This window comes from Haemorhous mexicanus, chromosome 22, assembly GCF_027477595.1.
Source record: "Haemorhous mexicanus isolate bHaeMex1 chromosome 22, bHaeMex1.pri, whole genome shotgun sequence".
Taxonomy (NCBI): domain Eukaryota; kingdom Metazoa; phylum Chordata; class Aves; order Passeriformes; family Fringillidae; genus Haemorhous; species Haemorhous mexicanus.
In genome coordinates this window covers 8,091,476-8,111,441 of record NC_082362.1, presented here as the reverse complement: position 1 = coordinate 8,111,441, position 19,966 = coordinate 8,091,476, and the positions used below count along the sequence as shown (strand labels likewise).

Sequence of the window (19,966 nt, the reverse complement as noted above, 5' to 3'; positions counted from 1 at the left end):
GGTTGACATTTTTGGATGGATGCAGGATGCTCATTCTTGTACTCCATGCCCTGTCTCTCATCTTTCCATGTTCAGTGCAGAATCTGGAGAGATGGCCAGGCCCTCTCACTGCAGTTGGTTGTGAAAGATTTCAAGATAACACCAACCTAACACTGTGTCCACTGAAGTCCCTGTGAATGGAGAAATGGCTTTTATAGCATCATAGAAAGTGAATGTGGCTTGAACCTTCAGTACCTGGGTTAATGATCAACTTGGGGATTGACTGAATATTGTGAGAATAAGGAGCAGATGTAGCTTGACAGAGAGAAACTGGGGATGACCTTGAGTCATGCAGTGATTGACCTATATTTGTGTGTGACTTCTTTCCTGGTCCCCTCTGCATCCCCAGATTCTTCAGATCTCTGCCCATGAAACTGCTGAGGGAGCACAGGTTGGGGCATCAGCAATTCATCAAACTGAGATTTGTATTTCCATAACCTTAAAGTGTTTGAGCATCTTTATGCCATGGAGCCAGTTCATTATTGATGAGTGTGCCCCAGCCTGTGACAGGAGGAGTTATCCCATCAGCAAACATTGGATGGAGCTGACAGCTCTGTGCCAGAGCTTTCATTCCTGTGAAAGTCCATGTAAGAAAGGCAAACTAGAACTTTTCTTTTGGCTGGGGCTGGGCTTTAGGAATGCTGTGGAGTGCTCAGGGACAGCTCTCTGCTCTCACAACCTGCTGGCTTTGTGACACTGTGCCTTGATTAAATGGAAATCATATGACTCAGAGCCATTAGACCATCACACAGTAGGTAAAGCTGTACTCCAATGAATGCAGTGTGAATGATGAAGTATAATAAATGTTAATGGTGAAGCATTCTGTTACAGCTTGTCACTTGGATATGAATTATAGGTACTATAATAGATGTATAGCTACTATAAAGCACACTACTAGTGATCTGTAGTGTTGCTTTGAAATAGAAACTGTTGTCTTTTTCTTTGATTTTTCATAGCTGAAAATCAGATTTAAGAGGTAAATGTAAATTTGTCTCATTATTCTGGTAGTCCAACATGTAAAGCTTTGTTTGATGGAGAGTTAAGAAGGAAATATCCTCTGACCAGAACAGAAATGATAAAATATGTCAGATATACTTTAAGATCTGTTTGTTTAGCTTGCTCTTTGCTGAGCTGGTTTTGCCTATTGACTGATAATGGAAAATGCAGTTTATAGGTGATGTCTGTGAAATGCTGTGGATTAATGTGCTGTGAAATGTAGCCATTGAGGCAGAGATCAACAGTTTATTTGAAGGTCCGATGTGTCTGCTGGGCTCTGGGCAACAGGTTGAGAATTTGCTCTGCATCTGATAGAATTCTGGATTTAATACCCAGACTCCTGGAATTGCATCTTTTGAACTATCAGAGAAAAATATTCTCAGTTTAAAATATATTTATGTCCCACTTTTTTGCTTAGAGCCATAATTTACCCACTCAAAACACTGATGGGGGAGCAGGATTGAATCAGTTTATTTGGATCTTCAGCAACTGGAGCTATACCCAGCCTCAGGCATGCTCAGACTTTGCTAGGGAACTTGTCTGGGTTTCTGCAGTATTTAAAATCTTTCCCCAATCAGTTTGCAGCTCAGTGTTTGCTCTTCATCTGCAGCTGGAGAATGCAGTAGAGGCAAAGTAGCCATTGATTGTCAACTAAGCAGGATTGTAGCATATTCAGTTTTTGGCATCCTGTAGGAGCCAAACTATGCTGGCATTTGAAGCAGAGCTGGTTTTCTGCTTTGTGAGTGCCTTTTTTTACTGACTGCTTGACTTAAGCTGCTGTTGGATGGTTGGTGATGGCATTCAGGGCCTGACTAAAGCACTGGGATTTAGTGGACTGTAGGTGACACTGAGTGCAGCCCTAAGACTACCTGGATCTGAAAGTCAGCAACAGTTCATGGAATCCAAAAACTTTGTAGAAGAAACAAAAGGGAACTTCATGTTTTGCTAAGGAAATTTACTGTAAATGCAGAATCCAGCGATAGACTTATAAGCTCTTTAAAATTTATTTAATGTGACCTACTTTTCTTATCAAATTCTAAGTCAACTAGTAAAAGGATGTATTCTGACAATATAATCCTCAAATCTTTGTGTAGACAATGCTGACACGTCTCATTTTGAGCCTATTTAAGACCCGTTAACATGTTTCAGACTGGAGTAACCTATTAAATAAATACATCAGGAAAAAGCTTTTACTGGTAATGGTTGTTTTGCTTAGGTGACTATGGCTGTAATGTATTGTGAGTACATCTGGTACTTCAGTGCTTATCAGCGATCTTTTTCCCTTTAGGCGGTTTCCTAGAAACATGATTGCTTGCTGGTCTTGATCTCACAGCTTTGTGGAGACTCCTTCCCTGATAATGTCAAGTTCAGGCTACCCTCCGAACCAAGGAGCTTTCAGCACGGAGCAGAGCCGGTACCCGCCCCACTCTGTGCAGTACACCTTCCCCAGCACCCGCCACCAGCAGGTAAGGGACACCCCAGGGCCTGGGCTGCAGCCAGCCTGCACTTCAAGGGTTTGCCCTGCCAAAAAGAGATTAATTCTGGTTTTTAAACCAAGATCACAAAACTCGTTCGCATTTGAAAACACATCCATGTGCCTGTGGTAGAGCTGCTGCCAGTCTGCTTGGTTAAATACTGGTGGGTGGCTTCTGCTGATTTACTTTGCCCTCCTGGCCCTTTATTAATAGAAATGTCCTGGGTTTATCATTGGTTTCTCATGGTTTGAATAAATTCAGCAGGGGTTGTGTTCCTAATCTTCTGTTGCAGTATTGGGCTAGAATCTCTGTAGTTAAGTGTGGTACTTGTCAAAATTCTGTGCAAGGTGGAGAATGTGTAAAAACTTGTGTTACACAGATTTTTTTTTTCCTGAAGCAGCTGTACCAGTGCTGTCAGCTGAGTTCTGCTGGCCAGAATGGGAGTAAAGGATTTCTAAGAATATCCAACTTGCTCATTTCTGCCAAGCTTTTATTCTGCCATCCTGTGCCCTGTGCTGTGGAGGACCAGCTGTTGGCTTTACAACAGTTCAGGTTTCCCTCATTTTCATTACATTCTCCTCTTGCTGCAGATACTTTGGATGATACTTTCTTCTACTTCCATGTTATCAAAAGAAATTCAAAAACTGAAGCTTTTTGGCTTGTTCTGTGTTTATTTTTGGATAATTTATGGAAGCTGCATCTCATGGGTAATGATCTATTACATGTCTTGTAGAGCTTCTCTTCAGTCAGTGCCAGCTGCATATAATTTTTAAAAGCAAGTAGTTGATCACACAAAAATATAAATAAATAATATTGTACTTCACTTTGATTGTAAATTGTAGCAACTGGAAGGTGCATCTTTTGTGACTCTTAGTCCTGATTAATAATGTCTAATATAAAAATGTCTTGAGGTGGTAACAAAAGAAATTGCCTCGAGGTTGCTCTCATTTTACCACTTTGCAGTTGGATGTGCAAGACTGATTTTAAAGGATGTTTTTTAAAGGCTATTTGTCTGCTTGCTGCTGACTCATCTGTGTTTTGTTAGAAGTTGCTAATAAATTAGGTGGAATTCCCAGTATAAATATTTAGTCTCTCTAAAGTTTATTTAAATCTCGGAACTGCCATTTGCAAACAGTTTTTGAGCCGGAATAAGACTTTCTCAATCTGGTGCCACTCTGTGTTCAATATCTTTGGAAATGATGGTGGTCAGTGAATGCTTTTGATCCTGTTAACACCAGAGGTGTTCCCCTCAGGAATTTGCTGTTCCCGACTATCGCTCCTCTCACCTGGAGGTCAGCCAGGCCACGCAGCTCCTGCAGCAGCAGCAGCAGCAGCAGCTCCGGCGCCGGCCCTCGCTGCTCTCCGAGTTCCACCCAGGCTCTGACAGGTGAGGAGGCTGACTTGGAAGGGTGTGAGCTCCAATCTCGTGCCTGCAGCTGCTCTGGGGTTACCTGAGGCAACACAGAGTGGACAGCAGCAGGGAATCAGATGCTGGAGTTTACTTTCAGTTTGCCAGTATCTTCCTTCCCAGTGAAACGGGTCACTGCATGGGGGATGTTGAGGGATGATCAGTGTGCATCACTGCTGGGAGGTTCAAGAAGGTTTCCAGACAATGTCAGCACTGAACGTTCTCTGAACATCAAATTCAGAGATTAAAATCCCACTGCAGATCAGAATAATAGTAACTGGATTGTAGTAAATTAGCAGGAAGATGCTTCTCTTTAGGGAAGAGATTAAAATATGATTTATGCCCTCAATTCTTTAGTGTGTTAGGCTGCTGGTGTACAGTCATAAGTAAGTGTTAGGGCCTGTAACAACCTCTTCTTTTCTTGCACTTACTGCTCATACAAACCTTCTTTTGCCTTGGACTCTTAGTGAGCATATCTGCTAGGAGCAACTTTATATGCAGGATTACTGCTGGAGGTTTATTTTGGCTGTAACTGACCGATCTGGTTCTGAACAAATACCCATGATGAATGTTATGTAAATACTGGTCTGGCTTAAAATCTCATTAGGATATTCCCAGAAATAACTTGATGATAGTGAAATCTGGGGCTCCCATATTGCCTTCATCTTATGTCAGCAAAATGTCAGTAGGGCTCTGTTTTAGTGCTGAGAATCACAGCAGCTTTTAGAGTTCTGAAAATTGAGTTTATAGCAGTAGTAAATCACACCCCCCCCCCCCCCCCCAAGACTGTAAATTTGTAAAAGCTTATTTGGTAGTTCTGGCAAACTGCAGGAAACTGCTGCTGTCATCTCTTCAGTGGCACTTCATAGGAAGATGTTGAAGCATATGAGGGTCTTTTATGGACATCCTGTGCACTGCACTGGGAGCAGCAAGTGATAACTGTTGAGCATTTTTCTGAGAAGGAGGAGTCTTTAAATGACTCACAGATTGAATCAATGACTGCTTCTGTCACAGAGTAGCATTTTAGTAGAGATCAAGTTCCAAACAGACTCATGGCTCATCTCAAGTGTTCTGTGTATATTTAAAAATTATTTGGCTGCAAAAATTCAATAATGGAGCTGTTGTGGCCATCTTCAGTGAAATATAGTACTGTGTTTTTCTCAGGGATTTTTGGTGTGTTTATAGTTTGAATCAGAGTTTTGATTTGAACAATATCCTTGTAACAGAGCTGAGTTTCTTTAAGGTTGTGTAATGATAGGAGTGCCTTTAATTTGAGATTCAGGTTCACTTTCTCTCTTCCAATGGATTTCAACTGTTGTATTTTTGAAGTCTTATTTAAAAACATTTATCTGCCTTATTGCTTGGAAGGAGCTTCACCAAATGACATCTCCTTTAAAATTAAAAAGCGTTGAAGATTGTTCTCATATCAAAAAAGTATATTTTAACAGTTAATCTCTTCTGTATAGGCCTCAGGAAAGGAGAACTGGATATGAACAGCAGTTCCATCCAGGTCCATCTCAGACTGATCATGATTCTCTGGAATCTAAGCGACCACGTCTTGAGCAAGTGTCTGATTCCCATTTCCAGCGTGTCAGTGCAGCCACTGTCTTGCCTTTAGTGCATCCTCTGCAGGAAGGGTTGAGGTCTGCAGATATTAAGAAGGTAAAGCCATTTGCTTTTACAGTGCTGGAGGTCTAACTTTCTGTGTTGCAGTGAGCTAATCAGATTTTTTTCTGTTAGGTAATTTTTTTGTTTGTTTAGGTTTTTTCTTTAATCCCAAAAATTTACTTTTACACATTATCAGAAGCTGTGATCATGAGTCAGTGTTACTCTCTTACACAGTCTGACTCAAACACAGTAAATAGACTGGAATTCTGAGTTGCCACTACTCTCTTAAGTCACTCAAACCTCAGTTGTAAAATGATTGTAGCATAGTGCATGAAATATTTCTGTTTTTCAGCTGAAAGCTGCTGGCAAATCCATGCAAGTCCATTTTTTCCTGTAATTAACATTGGGACTGAATAGTCAAAGTACTTCCTTCCACCCCCTTTTCCCTCCTAAGCATTTGAAATGAATCTGCTTATTTACATAACACTAATTATACTTGTCACTGTCTCATTTTGGCTAAATCTAGGACAATCTAGTTTGGGGGGGGTATTTTCTATTTTAGATATTGAATATTAGAGCTAAATTCAAGAGAACTTCACATTTATAACCACAACTAACTCCAGATGTGCTTTACCAGGCTGGTCATGATTATCTTCAAGAATATCCTCCTCAGTGTAGGTGCAGAGTATTGAGGAGTGGCTTTCAAGTAACTCTCCCTTTAAAAATCAAAGTTACTGTTCACATTTATGAAGATCTATTTTAAAAGGAAGGTGTTAGGGTCTTATTTTGCTTTCAAGGTAAATATTGCAGTATGGTGTTTTTAAAAAAAAACAACTTTGAAATTACAGTGTCATAAAAGATTTAGACCATTATGAAAATTTTAATTGACCTCTCAACAGAACTATAGATAACTGAAAATTGTTGTTGATTCCTGGGCACTCATTCCCAAGTTATGACTGATTTCCTCTCTGTCTCCCCCCATCTCCTGTCCCCATGGAAGGACCCAGCTTTTGGAGGAAAGCATGAGGGACCATCTTCTCCAATTTCTGGTCAGCCTTGTGGGGAGGACCAAAATGCTTCACCTTCCAAGCTGTCAAAGGAAGAATTGATCCAGAGCATGGACCGCGTCGATCGCGAAATTGCAAAAGTGGAGCAGCAAATCCTGAAACTGAAGAAAAAGCAAGTAAGCGCAGCAGGCACTGCTCTTGTTTTCTGCCAGTCAAAGAGGTGTGGAAAAACCTTATTTGGTGATGGTGAATTTTTTGGGTACATGAATCAGATGAAGAAGTTGAAAAGGAAGGGTTGTATGTGTGATTTTATTTTGGATAAGTTGGATGTCATGCAGTTTTAAACATTTTTGAAAGCAGGAGAAAGCCACGTAGGAGCAGCAGCAGTAGATGGGTTTATATTTGAAACTGCTATGAAACAAGGGCACTGTGACTGTAATTTCAGCTTCAGAGCTGCTTGCTGGCTGAGGGGAGGATCATCTTTCCTCTTTTGCAGTCTGTGCAAGGGGAGAATCCCTTACATGCATCTCCAAAACCAGAGCTTGTACAAAAGCCCCTGGATCATCTGCTTTCCCAAGGGCAAGAGATCCTCACATCTGGAGCAAAGGCCAGCCTTGGAGGAAAGTGCAGTAGGAGGGGTGCAAGTAAACACAGAGAGCAGAGAAATAAAGAAGGAAATATCACTTTGTTTTTGCATGGCCCTGGCCATGCTTTGCATCAGAGATCTGCACTTCAGCCACTGGAAGCAAAGGAAGTGTTTGCTGGCAGAAGTTGTTGCTTTCCCAGTAGCTGTTGTGGCCAAGTAAACCCACCCTTCAATCGAGGCATCTGTTAGTCATTGACAAAAACAAAGTCCTTGTTTCCTTTTCCTTTTCTGACTTTCAAAGATCCAGATAGAAAAAGTGCCAGCTTTACTCTTTTTTAGTTGGAACTCTGGAGGAAATGAGAGTTATACTGTAGGATTTGTTAACTGGTAGGTCCAGGATAACAAACAGACAATATATGGTCTGGAAGAGTTTAATTACGTCTGAATTTTAAAGAGCTGTAAAGTGACCTCCAGCAGAAAAACGAAAAAGGATGTCACTGAGTACCTGTTTGTGTGGGAATGATGTTTATCTCTCTGTGCACTTTTCCACAAAATCAGCAAGTGCTGTGCAACTCATCGATGAAGGGTCATTTGTGCACATTTGTCTGTATTTTGACTTAAAAAAAACTACAAAGTTGATGTTGAAATAATTGAGCCCAGGTCTTAGGGCGTTCTGCTAAAATTTTAGGGAATTCTTGCACAGCAATGTAGCACATTCTAGCCAGGACTGTAAAGCAGGATGGACCCCTGGTGTCAGAAATTCTTTGCTGTATTTTTGTGGCAGGCACAGGTGAAGGATATTTTAGAAATGAAGATGTCACTGAACCAGATTTATTTGATGTGACAGTAAATCACAGCAGTAGATTTAGTAGGAAAGGTAGTAGTTAGCTAGGGAAGGAGTACAGGGTGGGTTTTTTGCTTTTGATTTTTTCTTTGCTTGTTTGGTATTGTGACAGTCTTGGAACTTTAATGCATATGGAGTGGTTTATTTTTGCTGTGAAGTACCTTTAGAATGATGTTCTCTGTGGCGTGTTAGAAGGACTTTTGTACCTTTTGAAGCCATAAGAGAGCAGTTATGGTGACACTTGAACATCTACAGTGCAGAAAGGCAGCTTTGGTTTATTTCCACTGTGAGGAGGCGGCTCTGATGTAATTGTTCTCCAAAGTCGATACTTTTGTTTAAAGTTAAATAATGATCAATTACAAAGTGACAGTGGCTTTGACTGTCAAGCTGAAGCAAGTCTGATTCAAGGCAGGTGAGTTTTGTAAACAGGTAATTTGAGTTACCAATAGTACAAAAAGTAATCTTATTGTCCCTGTGGGCATTAAAACCATTTAATTCATTCCTTGTCAGTGCAAAGCAAATAAGAGGCAGTGCTGACTGATCAGCTGCGTATTTTATCTCTGGTGACTAATTACTGGTGGGGGGAACATGGATGGCTGATTTTCTTTCTTTGGTCTCTTAGCAACAACTTGAAGAAGAAGCTGCTAAGCCTCCCGAGCCGGAGAGGCCGGTGTCCCCTCCTCCCGTGGAGCAGAAGCACCGCAGCATCGTCCAGATCATTTACGATGAGAATCGGGTGAGTCCTCTGTGCCTCACCCAGGGCCTCTCACTGCCTCTGTGCTCACATTCATGTACTTCCATGGGGCACATTTTTCTCTTTTACTGATTTGCCCACCCCTCTTTTGCTATTCATTTGGCTCTTTAAATGGAAGAGATTTTCATGACATTTTTATTCTCGATCGCCGGAATCTTCCTTCAATCTCATAAGCACTCTGAGCTGTGGGTCTCATCCTTGTGCTGAGATGCAAGAATTATAGATATATATAAACACTCATATATATTCTCTTAAGTGTGTTATATGAAAAATGCCTCAGAAATTCATCTTGAATTCCCTGTTCCTCACATGAGCTGACAAACTTGGCTGAAGACTCTACTTTTAAATGAGCTGAAGAGAAAAAACTGCATATGTTGTAGGATTTTGTGCCTTCTTTATAAACTCTGACTTCTGGCACTTCATGTCTGTTCATTTATCCAAATCCTAAGTAGTAATATATGGGTGAATTATGAGCTTGTGTTGTTTAAATGGTGAGAAAAGTTCAGGAGCTCAGTAATATTGCCAACAGTAACAGCAAAAATGCTTCCTGCCTTTTTTTCCCATGGTAGTTTGAGATTAGGGAGTCAGATATCTGGGGGTTTTGAAAGTATTGTGATCTTCTGTGAGAGTGGTATATGTTTGTTTAATTTCCCAATTTTGTTCTGTAGTTTAGAGGAACAGCTAACTTCTATTACAATAGATTGGGGGTTTTTTGAGGAGTTAAAAACCCCCTGCAAAACAATGCTAGATTTTGTACAGTACAACTGTGTCCCAAGAATTCAAGCATGCAAGGAAGGGTCAGAATTATTTTGTGGTTTTCACTTGGTGTGAATGAAGGACCTTTGACACAGTTTGTGTGTTTATGTACTCATGGATTCACACTCCCAGATTTGGCAATTGGAGAATTTTAGTCTCTTAATCCCATTTTTCAAAGCTGTTTATACTTTATTTTACTGGACACCTTTCTTCCTCTTTATAATTATTTGCTCTATTATGAAATGCAGTTTTTTTGGACCTGCAGAGGTTCATTTCTGTTTTTATGCTCTATCAGCTTCCAGACTGGGAGATCAGAGTCACTACTAAACAATTCAAGTACAGGTTTCTTTATTTGCTGAGGCAACATTGCAGAAGTAGGTTAAGAAGGATCTCGTGTGTTCAGGGGTTTAGCAGAGAACATAGAGTTCAGATCCACATTTGACATGAACTTCAGAGGATTTACTCAGACTATACCAAAAAAATCTTATTTGCAGAAAAAAGCAGAAGAAGCTCACAAGATTTTTGAAGGTCTTGGTCCAAAAGTTGAATTGGTAAGTTGTGGAATTATGGTTTTTTTTTTCTTTTGTACTATTTTCTGTGTTGCCAATTGCTTTAATTCTGTTGTGCTGAACAGCTGTAGTTCTGTGAGTATGTATAGAAGAAATGTGGGTCTGAATGCACTGGTGAGTTGGGGCTTGAGTGAGTTCATTGGCCATGTAAGTGTGATTTTTAAAGTAGATTTTAATCTGTTTGAGAGAACAGTTTGAAGTATGAAGAAATGAAGTACTATTATATACAGAAGTAGTGATAATTCAATTTTAATGAAATTTGTGCTTTGTGCTGAATATCTTGTAGTCCCTTCAGCTCTGCTACATCTCAGATTGAGCGCACTGTTCTCAGAATACTAAAATATTGTTAAATGTGGTGCATACACATTTACAGTTCCATGCATTGCAAAGTGCTAAGTGTTCCTTTCTCATCCCAAATTGCAGCCACTTTACAACCAACCCTCAGACACCAAGGTCTACCATGAAAACATCAAAACGTGAGTGCTTTAATTCCCTCTCATTGTCCCACTCAGGGGATCTGGACTTGAACGTGCCCTGACATTTTTCATTGCAATCATCTCCAGATAGGATGTGTGAGTTTAAACCATAATTAAAAGCTTCCAGTCCATGTAACTTTCTGATTTCTTTGTTGTAAAACAGTTCTGCAAGGTTTGCATTATATGTGCTGAAGGCTGAGGGAAGCTCTGGCTTTCCATCTTCATGTAAAGACAAAAATAAATAATAGACATTAAGTTGGCTGTCCTTTAAAAAACTTCTCTTTAAAAAAGTGCTTCTTGCTCCACTCTATCAAATAGATTTGTATAGCACTTCCAAAGTACTTATTTCTTGAATAATGTATTGGAAAACTTAGCTTTAGGGCTGAATTGCAAAGACTTTTCCCCCATAAAAGCATAATAGCTTAAACCAATTTTTTTTCATTTTAACATATTATCTGTCTTGTGGTTAAGGAGAGCACTGCCTTGAAATTGGAACCTTTTGTGTCTCAATTACTTATTCCAGCCATCTTCAAGAGTCTCCTCTCTGAAAAAATACAGTATTAGGTGATTTAGGTATCTCAGCTTCATTAGGAATTTTCCCAATTTTTTTCCCTGAAACTGTAATTCATAATAAAGATCTGACATCTGGAATTGAGTTGGGTTTTGTTGAGTAGTTTTGAAGTGCTTGATTTTTATATACTTCACTTTTTTCCCCTACTTTTGTTTTACAGAAACCAGGTGATGAGGAAAAAGCTGATCCTATTCTTTAAAAGAAGGAACCATGCAAGAAAACAACGGGTAAGAGCACCTTGGTTTTCTAAAAGGAGCATGTGGCTGGTTTTCTGTCTGGACCCTTGTCTTGCATTCCCAAATATATTGATTAGAAAAATAAGACCTTAAGCTAAAACAATTATGGGATATTTCTGGAAGGCAATAATGGCAATTAACAAATACCAATAGGATGTGTAAAGCAAAGAAATCATGTATAATATTAAAAATCTCCATTTTTGTATCCACTTCCTCACTTTCTCTGTGCTGGAAATTTGATATGTCATCTTCAGCATGGCAGGGACTAGAGCAGGAAAAATCTGTGCATTCCAGAGGCCTGCCCATGTGACATGTACTGATCACTTGGTGTGTTTTGCTTAGTTCAAGGTTTGCTTTTGGAATTTAACAGGAACAGAAAATCTGTCAACGTTATGATCAGCTGATGGAGGCATGGGAGAAGAAAGTGGACAGGATAGAAAATAATCCACGCAGGAAAGCCAAGGAGAGCAAAACACGGGAGTACTATGAGAAACAATTCCCAGAAATCAGGAAGCAGAGAGAACAGCAAGAAAGATTCCAAAGGTATTACTGGAGATTTGAAACATTCCTGCAAAATATCTCTTCAGTCTTAAGTTATAAAATGATTTATAATAAAATTAGTTAATTTTAATGATTAAGTTTATGTTCATGACTTTATTGCTTTAAAAAGAAAATTGGCGTGTCACAGAGTATAAAGTGAAATGTTCTTCCCTTTGTTCACTGTGTTTCCATGGCATTGAGCTCAAGTTTCACTTCCCATCCTAAGGATCTCCATGAGTTTATCTGTCCACTGTCACCTATGTCCCCTTTGCTGTCCCTCCCCTGCAGTGTGGCAGCAGTGCCAGCCTCACCCCTTGGTGTCCTCTCAGGCTGCTGTGGTGATGTCCACAGGGTTCCTTTCCCATGTCCCTTTTCAGATCTGCTGTCAAACCCCATTTTCCAGAAGGAGCACAGGAAAAGGGCCGATTAGCAAAGGCTGCTGAGGTTGTGGTGTCAGTGAGATGAGGAGAGTTAAGCTGCTCAGAAAGGGGTTTGTGGAGTTCTGAAGACAGCTGGAGCATCAGCTTCCCATGAGCCTGTTCATTTTGGGCACACACCCTAATTTACACTGCTAGTTTTCTGTCACTGTCTGTGTTACTCCTGTGTTTCATAATCCCTGTATTCATTAGCCTCCACACTTAAAAACCATTTATCTTCTTAATTAACAGTTTGACTGATCTTTTATTGTACTTGCCAGATAATTTTATTCCAGACAGTTTTGCATTTTAAAATATTCAAGGTGTGACAATTAAGGCCCTATTATTTAATTTTAATCTATCAGACATTTGTTAGATGGAAACTACAAGGAATCTTAAAAGGAATGAAGTGCAGTTCACTTGAGAGTTCACTTTGCAGTGCTGTAGGTAGAGAGATAGGATTTAAATTAGAATTAGGTCAAGTTTGATTCAGTTGTGTTGAAATCTGTTTATCTGATGTTTGAAATCATTTCAATACACCTTGGAGAGTTCAAGCCCCATAAAGATTTAATCTCATCTCTTGTAACCATCTGTCTGCATCACCTTTTTGTCATAAAACATGGGGAAAGCAGAGAGTTTGCAATACACTGTGAAGGCTGCAAGATTTTTTGGAGTCAAGAAAAGAAGAAAGTAAAGTGCTAGAATGGGAACAGCACTCATACATAAGGACTCATACTTCAAGAATCTTTCATGTCTTTGTCATTGCAAACTACTTGGGGAAGGGTCATCTCTTTACATTATATTTACATTCTGTAAAATAATGGCCTCCCTGTCTATAGCTGTGCTCTAAGCCATGCAAAAATGAAGGGTTTTTTACTCAGATTTGGTGCAAATGGATGAATTCAGTAAAATCTTTGAGGTATTTTGTCTCTCCATTTAGTAGTGATTTTTACCTCTGAAATGCTTTTTGACCCACGTGCTGTAGTATATTTTTATGATGTTCCTAAGGGTAAACATCACAAGGTGAAAAATCCTTCCAACTTACAGCTCTCCCCATCAATTCACAAGTGGAAAATTTTCTTTTGTTGTAATAAATCTCAGTGCTGTATTAGTAACTTGACCAAATTGATGAAAGGCAAATTTAGCGTAGTTTCCTTAAAAAAACAAAAAAGGCTCTTTCAAGGTGTATCAATTGTACTAATTAAGGGGATAATTTCTGTGCCACTGATGAACATTTCTCATGCTTAGCAGAAGCAAATGCATTTATCTGAAGCACCTACTTTGCAGTGGAATTGGTTGCAACATCTCTTTTTGTGCCCTTTCTGCTGAGCTTTGCAAACTCACTGTAAAGCCAAGCAGGACATGACAGAGTTTGTGCTCTGGCTCTCCTTAAGAAAAACCAGTCCTAGCTGATTTGAGAGACTGCTAACACCATTATAAGGAATTTTGGAGGTTGTTGTGGTGTACAAAACCTGCAGATAGAGCTGATTTCCACTTTATCCTTTTTCCTTCTGTTTTCCCCTCATTTCAGGGTTGGCCAAAGAGGGGCTGGCCTTTCAGCAACCATTGCCAGAAGTGAGCACGAGATTTCAGAAATCATCGATGGGCTCTCTGAGCAGGAGGTGAGCTGGTGGCTGTGCTTTGCTGTAGAAGCACAGCCCATAAATATCCTTTCACTGGCAGTGCAAGGTGTCTTGTAGAGGGTTTGTTTCATTGAGAAGAGAAAGCTCTTCTCTCTTTAAGAGAATCTGTGTGAAGTGTGGCTTGAAGCAGATCTTACAAACACTTTTCTTTTGAGGGTTTTGCTTTCTAATTGTATCTGCCCTAGATTTTTCTCATGTGGCTGTTCATTGCAGGCTTGCTGCAACCTAGTTTTTTACAGCTGTAACACACATGTGAAAACTCTTCCTCTTCTCAAACCCTCCATCATTTTGGTGTTTCACCAGTTGTGACACTATTTCCTTTAGCTGCCCATAAGCGCTCATTGCAATAGTGACAACTTCTGCAAGGGCTGTGTACAAAAAGAACTTCCAAGCTGCCTGTGAATGTGGAGCTTTAAGAGCTGTGTAATTCAAGAACTGTAAACATCAGTAGCAGCATTTTGGGTGTTCTTTACTTTGTCTTTTGTTCTGCAGAATAATGAGAAGCAAATGCGCCAGCTCTCTGTCATCCCTCCCATGATGTTCGATGCAGAGCAGAGAAGGGTGAAGTTCATCAACATGAACGGCCTGATGGAGGATCCCATGAAAGTTTATAAAGACAGGCAGTTCATGAATGTCTGGACAGACCATGAGAAGGAGATTTTTAAAGAAAAGTAATGGTCTTTCTTATCTTTTCTTTCTATTGCCTTGAAATGACAGAATAACAGTTAAATGCCCAACCCCATAAAGCTAAATCAGGAATGCTGAAGGCTTTGTGCAATAGTATTTGAAAATGTTCTTAATTGGCTGTCATGAATATTGCAAAAGTTTTAGACTTATTTTTCATCTGGGTGTGCTCACATGCATTTAGTCCTTAAATACAAAATTTTCTCAAAAGTCTGTGCTAAGATTAAAATGAGAACTGTAGATAAGGAATTTCATTTTTAGTGCTCAGTTCTAAATTTGCACAATCTGAAAACTGGGCTTTTTAGGCTAATTTCACTTGTGTAAATGAAGGGCTTGCTGATGGAACAGATTGTTTGCAAGATTGTTTTGCTTGTTTGATCATGGATTATGTTGTTAAACTGAAATAATTTCTGATTTGTTAAAGGTTTGTCCAACATCCCAAGAACTTTGGTCTAATTGCTTCCTACTTGGAACGAAAAGTAAGACATTTTTTAATATAAACAGAACTTAGGGTGGCATCCCTAACTTTCCAATATTATAATAAATAGAAGCTTTTTTACTTAAGTCAGGGGACTAAATAGTTTTAAGTGTTTGGAGAAATTAAAAACTCAAATCTTTTCATTAGGATTAAACCCTACTTTCTCCTGCTTTTTTCACTTTAGAATGTTCCTGACTGTGTATTATATTATTATTTGACCAAGAAAAATGAAAATTATAAAGCCCTTGTGCGAAGGAATTATGGCAAACGCAGAGGAAGAAACCAGGTACATTGAATTTATTCATCACTTGGGTATTGCTGTTTTATTGCTTCATATTTACAACTGTTTCATTATCTGACATGGCAACATATTGTAAGCATGGGGGGGGGGGGAAATAATTGTTTTTCCTTTATTGTATTGTTGCCCTTTTAAAATTTAAGTGATCCTGACCTTAAGGGTGTTGTTGATTAGTTTGGTTCTAATTCTCTGAAGTATCTTCTTTCTTTGCACATTTCTTACTTGTTTTAATGTGACAATTCATTTTCTTTGAGGACTCTGCCACAGATATTCAGGTTGAATCCATCACTAAATCCTATGTTGGAGCCAAGAGAAATTAGGTTTAGCATGTGGCTTGAAGTGGAAAATATATAATCAGTTCATAATGTCAGTGTTTGTCAAAAAGCAGAAATTAATAGTGACCTTTATTTGGTGGTTAGGCTCAAAGTCAAAGTAGAACTCCAGAGCCAGAAGAAAGAGACCAATTTAATGCATATGAATAAAAAATCCTGCTGATTCAGGAAGTGTTCCTTTGGAAGTCTTCAGAGAGAAAAAGAGCAGCATTTTCTGTACCAAAAGCTTATAAATACATGTGCTGGGCTAGCAGGGTTAATGTGGGTATTGGGAAAGAAAATAACCCTGAAACTCTGGGACTGCACGACTCTGCTCTGCCAGCAGTAAATGCAGTAAATATTGCACTGAAATACACAGATACTGAACATTCTCTAGGAGTCCCAGTAAAAGTATATTTTTAATATAAAATTGTTGCAAACAGCTTCAGCTGAGGAGTGGATCCTGTTCAGTAGAAACAGCCATGGGGTTGTGCTTCTGTGGTGCTGTTGTGCTTAAACCTTTGGAATTATGGGCTGGTGTTCTGCCAGAGGAGTCCTGTCATGGCAGAGCATCTTGTCTGTACCCCACAAATGATGGATTGCTTAGAATAAGGTCATTGTCATTGTGCACAGGATTTCACAGAGCTTCTGCTCTGATGGGAGAAATCACTGAGATAACTTCAATTTTGCCAGGACTTCTGTAAGAATTTCTAAGTCTGATAATCCTTTTTAATGGGAAGGGTTATTGCTGTTGGAGTAGTGGCTGGGGAAGGATTGCAGTTAAAGTCTGGGTGTGTGGCAAAGGAAAAGATGGAAATAAATGTGGATAGTCACTGTGGACACTTAGCAGAAGTACTGCTGCCATTTGGAGTGGCTCAGCTCCTTGTGCCATTGTAAGATGAGGTTGGTGTGGCCATGAGAAGTGTCACATGTTGAGGGATGCCTTTGCTGAGTGCTGTTCTGAGGGGTGAGGAGACAGAACTGGCTCAGCCTAGTGCAGTGGAACTGGAGATTTTCAGATATTTAGAAAGTCATTACTGTGTATTTAAATGTCTTTTCCACATTGTTAAACTTCAGAATATTGGAACTGTTAGAATTCAAAATTTGCATGGACTTTTCTACCCATAAATGCTTGCTTACCTTGGATAATGCATATAGAACAGAAAGATTTTAATTCCAGCTTTAGACACAAGAGCATGGATTTGCTTGGTGAACTCAGCTCAAGGTGCTCTGCCTGACTTTGTGACTGCTCCTGTGAGTGCTGATTTATATGTGAGTAACTGAATACATCAGTTGGAGCACTGAAGGTTTGTTCAGCTCAGATTACTTGCTCTTGGAATTGTAGCAGAGTTGTACTGAGTAATTGCTGGTGGTTGATCCACTCTAAGTGCTACAGCAGATCCCTAAACTTTGGGCAACTGCTGGCCAGGCTTAATGTGTGCTCTGTGAAGGATGCAAGAAAGTGCCAGGTTTTTAGCTCTGGAGAGGGTTGAGCTGGACTTGCCAACTTAAGGAAATACTCTCAGCATTTAAAAGGGAAATGTTACCACTTCTGGAAGTTTAAATTCAGAAGTATTGCAGTTAGCATGTTAATAGAAAAGAACTACATGGTGCAAAAAATCATATATGTATTTATAATTTTATTAATGATTAATTAGCAACATCTATAACAGCTAGTAAAAAAGAACTTGAGAGGGCTGAACTGCCTGCCTTGTCAGAACTTTTATCTGACAGTTGCAGAAAGCAGCTCACCCCTTCCCCCTCCTGTGCCCCAGCTTTGTTTGAAGCTGATATTTTTCATATCTCTCAGTAGCAACTTGAAACTTTCTTGCTGATTGGCAAACACAAGTCATGTAAGATTTATGAGGTGCTCCAGGATGGGCTTAGGCCAATAACAGGTGCTTCAGCTTAAACTCTTAATAGTTCATATATTTTTGTAAATTAGAAGGCAAGCAAGTGGAATATTGCAGCGGAGGAGATATTAATCATGGTAAGGACGTTGAAGTCCTTCAGAGAATGCCGTGAGCACAACTTGGCTCAGGTTTCAGTGTGGGGGCTTCCACATGAGAAGGACTGAGTGCTGGATCAAGGATCTGAAGAGGTGCAAGGCTAGTAAAATTCTGATGTGTGTTTGTCCTCAAATAGGTCTAGAAAGGGCTTTTTATAAAATGCTGCCTGAACTGTTCCAAAGTGTCACAGAGGCAAATGAACGAATGTCTTAAACCAAAGCTTGTCAAATGTAGAGCAAGTTTTTAACACAGAATTGAGAGAAAGCCATGGCTGTATGGTGCTTAAACTTGCCTGTCTCTGGAAGTGTTTAGGCCACTGCTTGGAGCAACCTAGTCTGGTGGGAGATGTCCCTGCCCATGGCAGGGGGTTTGGAATTGGATGATCTTCAAGGTCCCTTCAAACCCAAACCATCCTGTGATTCTATGATTACAGAGAATTCCTTAAATAACTCATTGAAAGGTTTCCTTAAGTGAAGTTTTAAATGAATGTGGTGGCCAAGCCGTGCTCAGTGCTGGCTGTGTCCCTGCAGTGTGTGTGGCTGGCAGCAGGTGGGAGCCAGTGATGTGAGCAGACAGAAATTCACCGCCTGTGTGTGACGGGGATCACCTCTGGTGACTCCGGGGAGATTAGAAGGTGCTGTGTGAGAGGGGCAGCACTGCTGCAGGCAGCTTAAGTGGCAGAATGACACCATTTCCTGGAATAAACACGTTGCTGGGTCAGGCAGCCTCTGCTAAGGAGCTCTGTGATGTTGCTGCTGGGTGGGTTTTGCCCTTTTGAGCTGTGCCCTGAGCTCCAGCCCATCCCCTTGAGTGGACAGTAAAAGTTTCAATCAGCAGATGAATGTGCAGGAACGTCGCTGACCGAGGCTTCGACTCCTTCAAGGTTTGTGTTTATGCATTGATTGTGCAGCTTAAGTAAAGTTACTGGGTAACAACCAAGAGATGAGAAGAGAACCAAGTGATGTTAAGTTGGCCTGATAAAAACAGGATTGTCAACAACTGTTTTCTAAATAGATCAGATATAAAATAATTTTTTTTTTCTTTTTAACGCAGTTTTAACTCCTTGTTTTCAGGTCAATCTATCTAGCAAGGTGGAAATAATTTATCTTAGCACGTCTCTGACATCTTGCTTGAAGGAAGTCTTTGCATAATCAATAACCAGCGCCTTAATTGCTAATAATTTGCAGCAAGATGATAGTGGTTAGTGTTTAGGGTTTTTGCTCCAGTTCACATTGTTAAAATGTCAAAACCAAGTCAGTTTGTGACTATTACCAGCCTCAGTTTAGTTAGTGAAACAGTGACACCTGCTGCTGCACTCATAGGGAGGTTGCTTTCTCTGTGAAAAAGAAAAGCCTGTTTTGAGGAATTTTTTAGTAGACTGTAAAATCTGAGTTCATGAAGTGCTAGAACAGCAACCTTGTAATTCTCTGTCCTTGTCTTGTCATTCTCTGTCCTTGTGTTTCCATGAATTGCCAAATGTACTCTGGGTATCTGTTTGAGACACAGTGCTTGTAAAACTGTCATCTCAGCAGAGAAAACAGTTTTTGTTGGTTCTTTTAATAATTCTTTCTGTAAACTCACTGGAAATATAAGTCAAACATTTCCAATCCAATTTTATTAACAATTGTATTTCTTAAATACTAGTGGCAGTTCTGAGAAAGAAAGCCACTTGGAGTTGCTGATAACTTTCATGCTACAAGACCTTCTGCTCCCCAGTTGTAAGATCATGTTTCACTATAAAATACACAAAGTTAAAAATAAAATTTGAGAGGAGCAACACCCTCACTCCATGGGTCAAACCTCCCTAAGCACTTTTAAAATGTAGCTGTTCATTTTTAGTGGGACACACAGCAGCCAGTGTGTGATTGTACACAATCACCTCCATGCTCATGCTGCAGAAACCTCCTGTACCTCCAGGGAATTTATATGATACAAAGCAGAGTTATTCTGTTCTATGCTGACCAGTGTGCAGTGCCTGTAACTTCAAATATTATCAGGTGAGAAGTAAGGAAGCATCAGTTCTTGTGCTGCTCTGAGGACAAGATGCTGCACCTTTGTGTGATCAAGTTATCATCTAAATGCTATTTCATTTCAGCAACAGATTGCTCGTCCTTCTCAAGAAGAAAAGGTAGAAGAAAAGGTAGAAGAGGAAAAATCAGACAAATCAGAAAAAAAAGAGGAGGAAAAGAAAGATGAGGAGGAGAAGGATGAGAAGGAGGAATCTAAGTAAGTGTGTATGTGGTGAAATGCATGAATTCACCC

General features: G+C 39.8%; 1 protein-coding gene across 2 annotated transcripts in view; it reads left to right on the top strand.

Moving 5' to 3' along the window:
• Positions 1 to 19,966, top strand: part of NCOR1 (nuclear receptor corepressor 1) — a 55,710-nt gene that overhangs the window by 10,626 nt on the left and 25,118 nt on the right. For both annotated transcript variants that reach the window (XM_059866045.1, XM_059866043.1), the window contains exons 2-15: positions 2,324 to 2,501; positions 3,764 to 3,897; positions 5,385 to 5,580; positions 6,527 to 6,709; positions 8,586 to 8,699; positions 9,968 to 10,024; positions 10,466 to 10,518; positions 11,250 to 11,316; positions 11,696 to 11,868; positions 13,813 to 13,903; positions 14,417 to 14,595; positions 15,033 to 15,087; positions 15,271 to 15,372; positions 19,800 to 19,930. In XM_059866045.1, coding sequence (XP_059722028.1) covers positions 2,394 to 2,501; positions 3,764 to 3,897; positions 5,385 to 5,580; positions 6,527 to 6,709; positions 8,586 to 8,699; positions 9,968 to 10,024; positions 10,466 to 10,518; positions 11,250 to 11,316; positions 11,696 to 11,868; positions 13,813 to 13,903; positions 14,417 to 14,595; positions 15,033 to 15,087; positions 15,271 to 15,372; positions 19,800 to 19,930 — 1,643 coding nt within the window. In that variant the 5' untranslated portion in view covers positions 2,324 to 2,393. The remainder of the gene's footprint in view (positions 1 to 2,323; positions 2,502 to 3,763; positions 3,898 to 5,384; positions 5,581 to 6,526; positions 6,710 to 8,585; positions 8,700 to 9,967; positions 10,025 to 10,465; positions 10,519 to 11,249; positions 11,317 to 11,695; positions 11,869 to 13,812; positions 13,904 to 14,416; positions 14,596 to 15,032; positions 15,088 to 15,270; positions 15,373 to 19,799; positions 19,931 to 19,966) is intronic.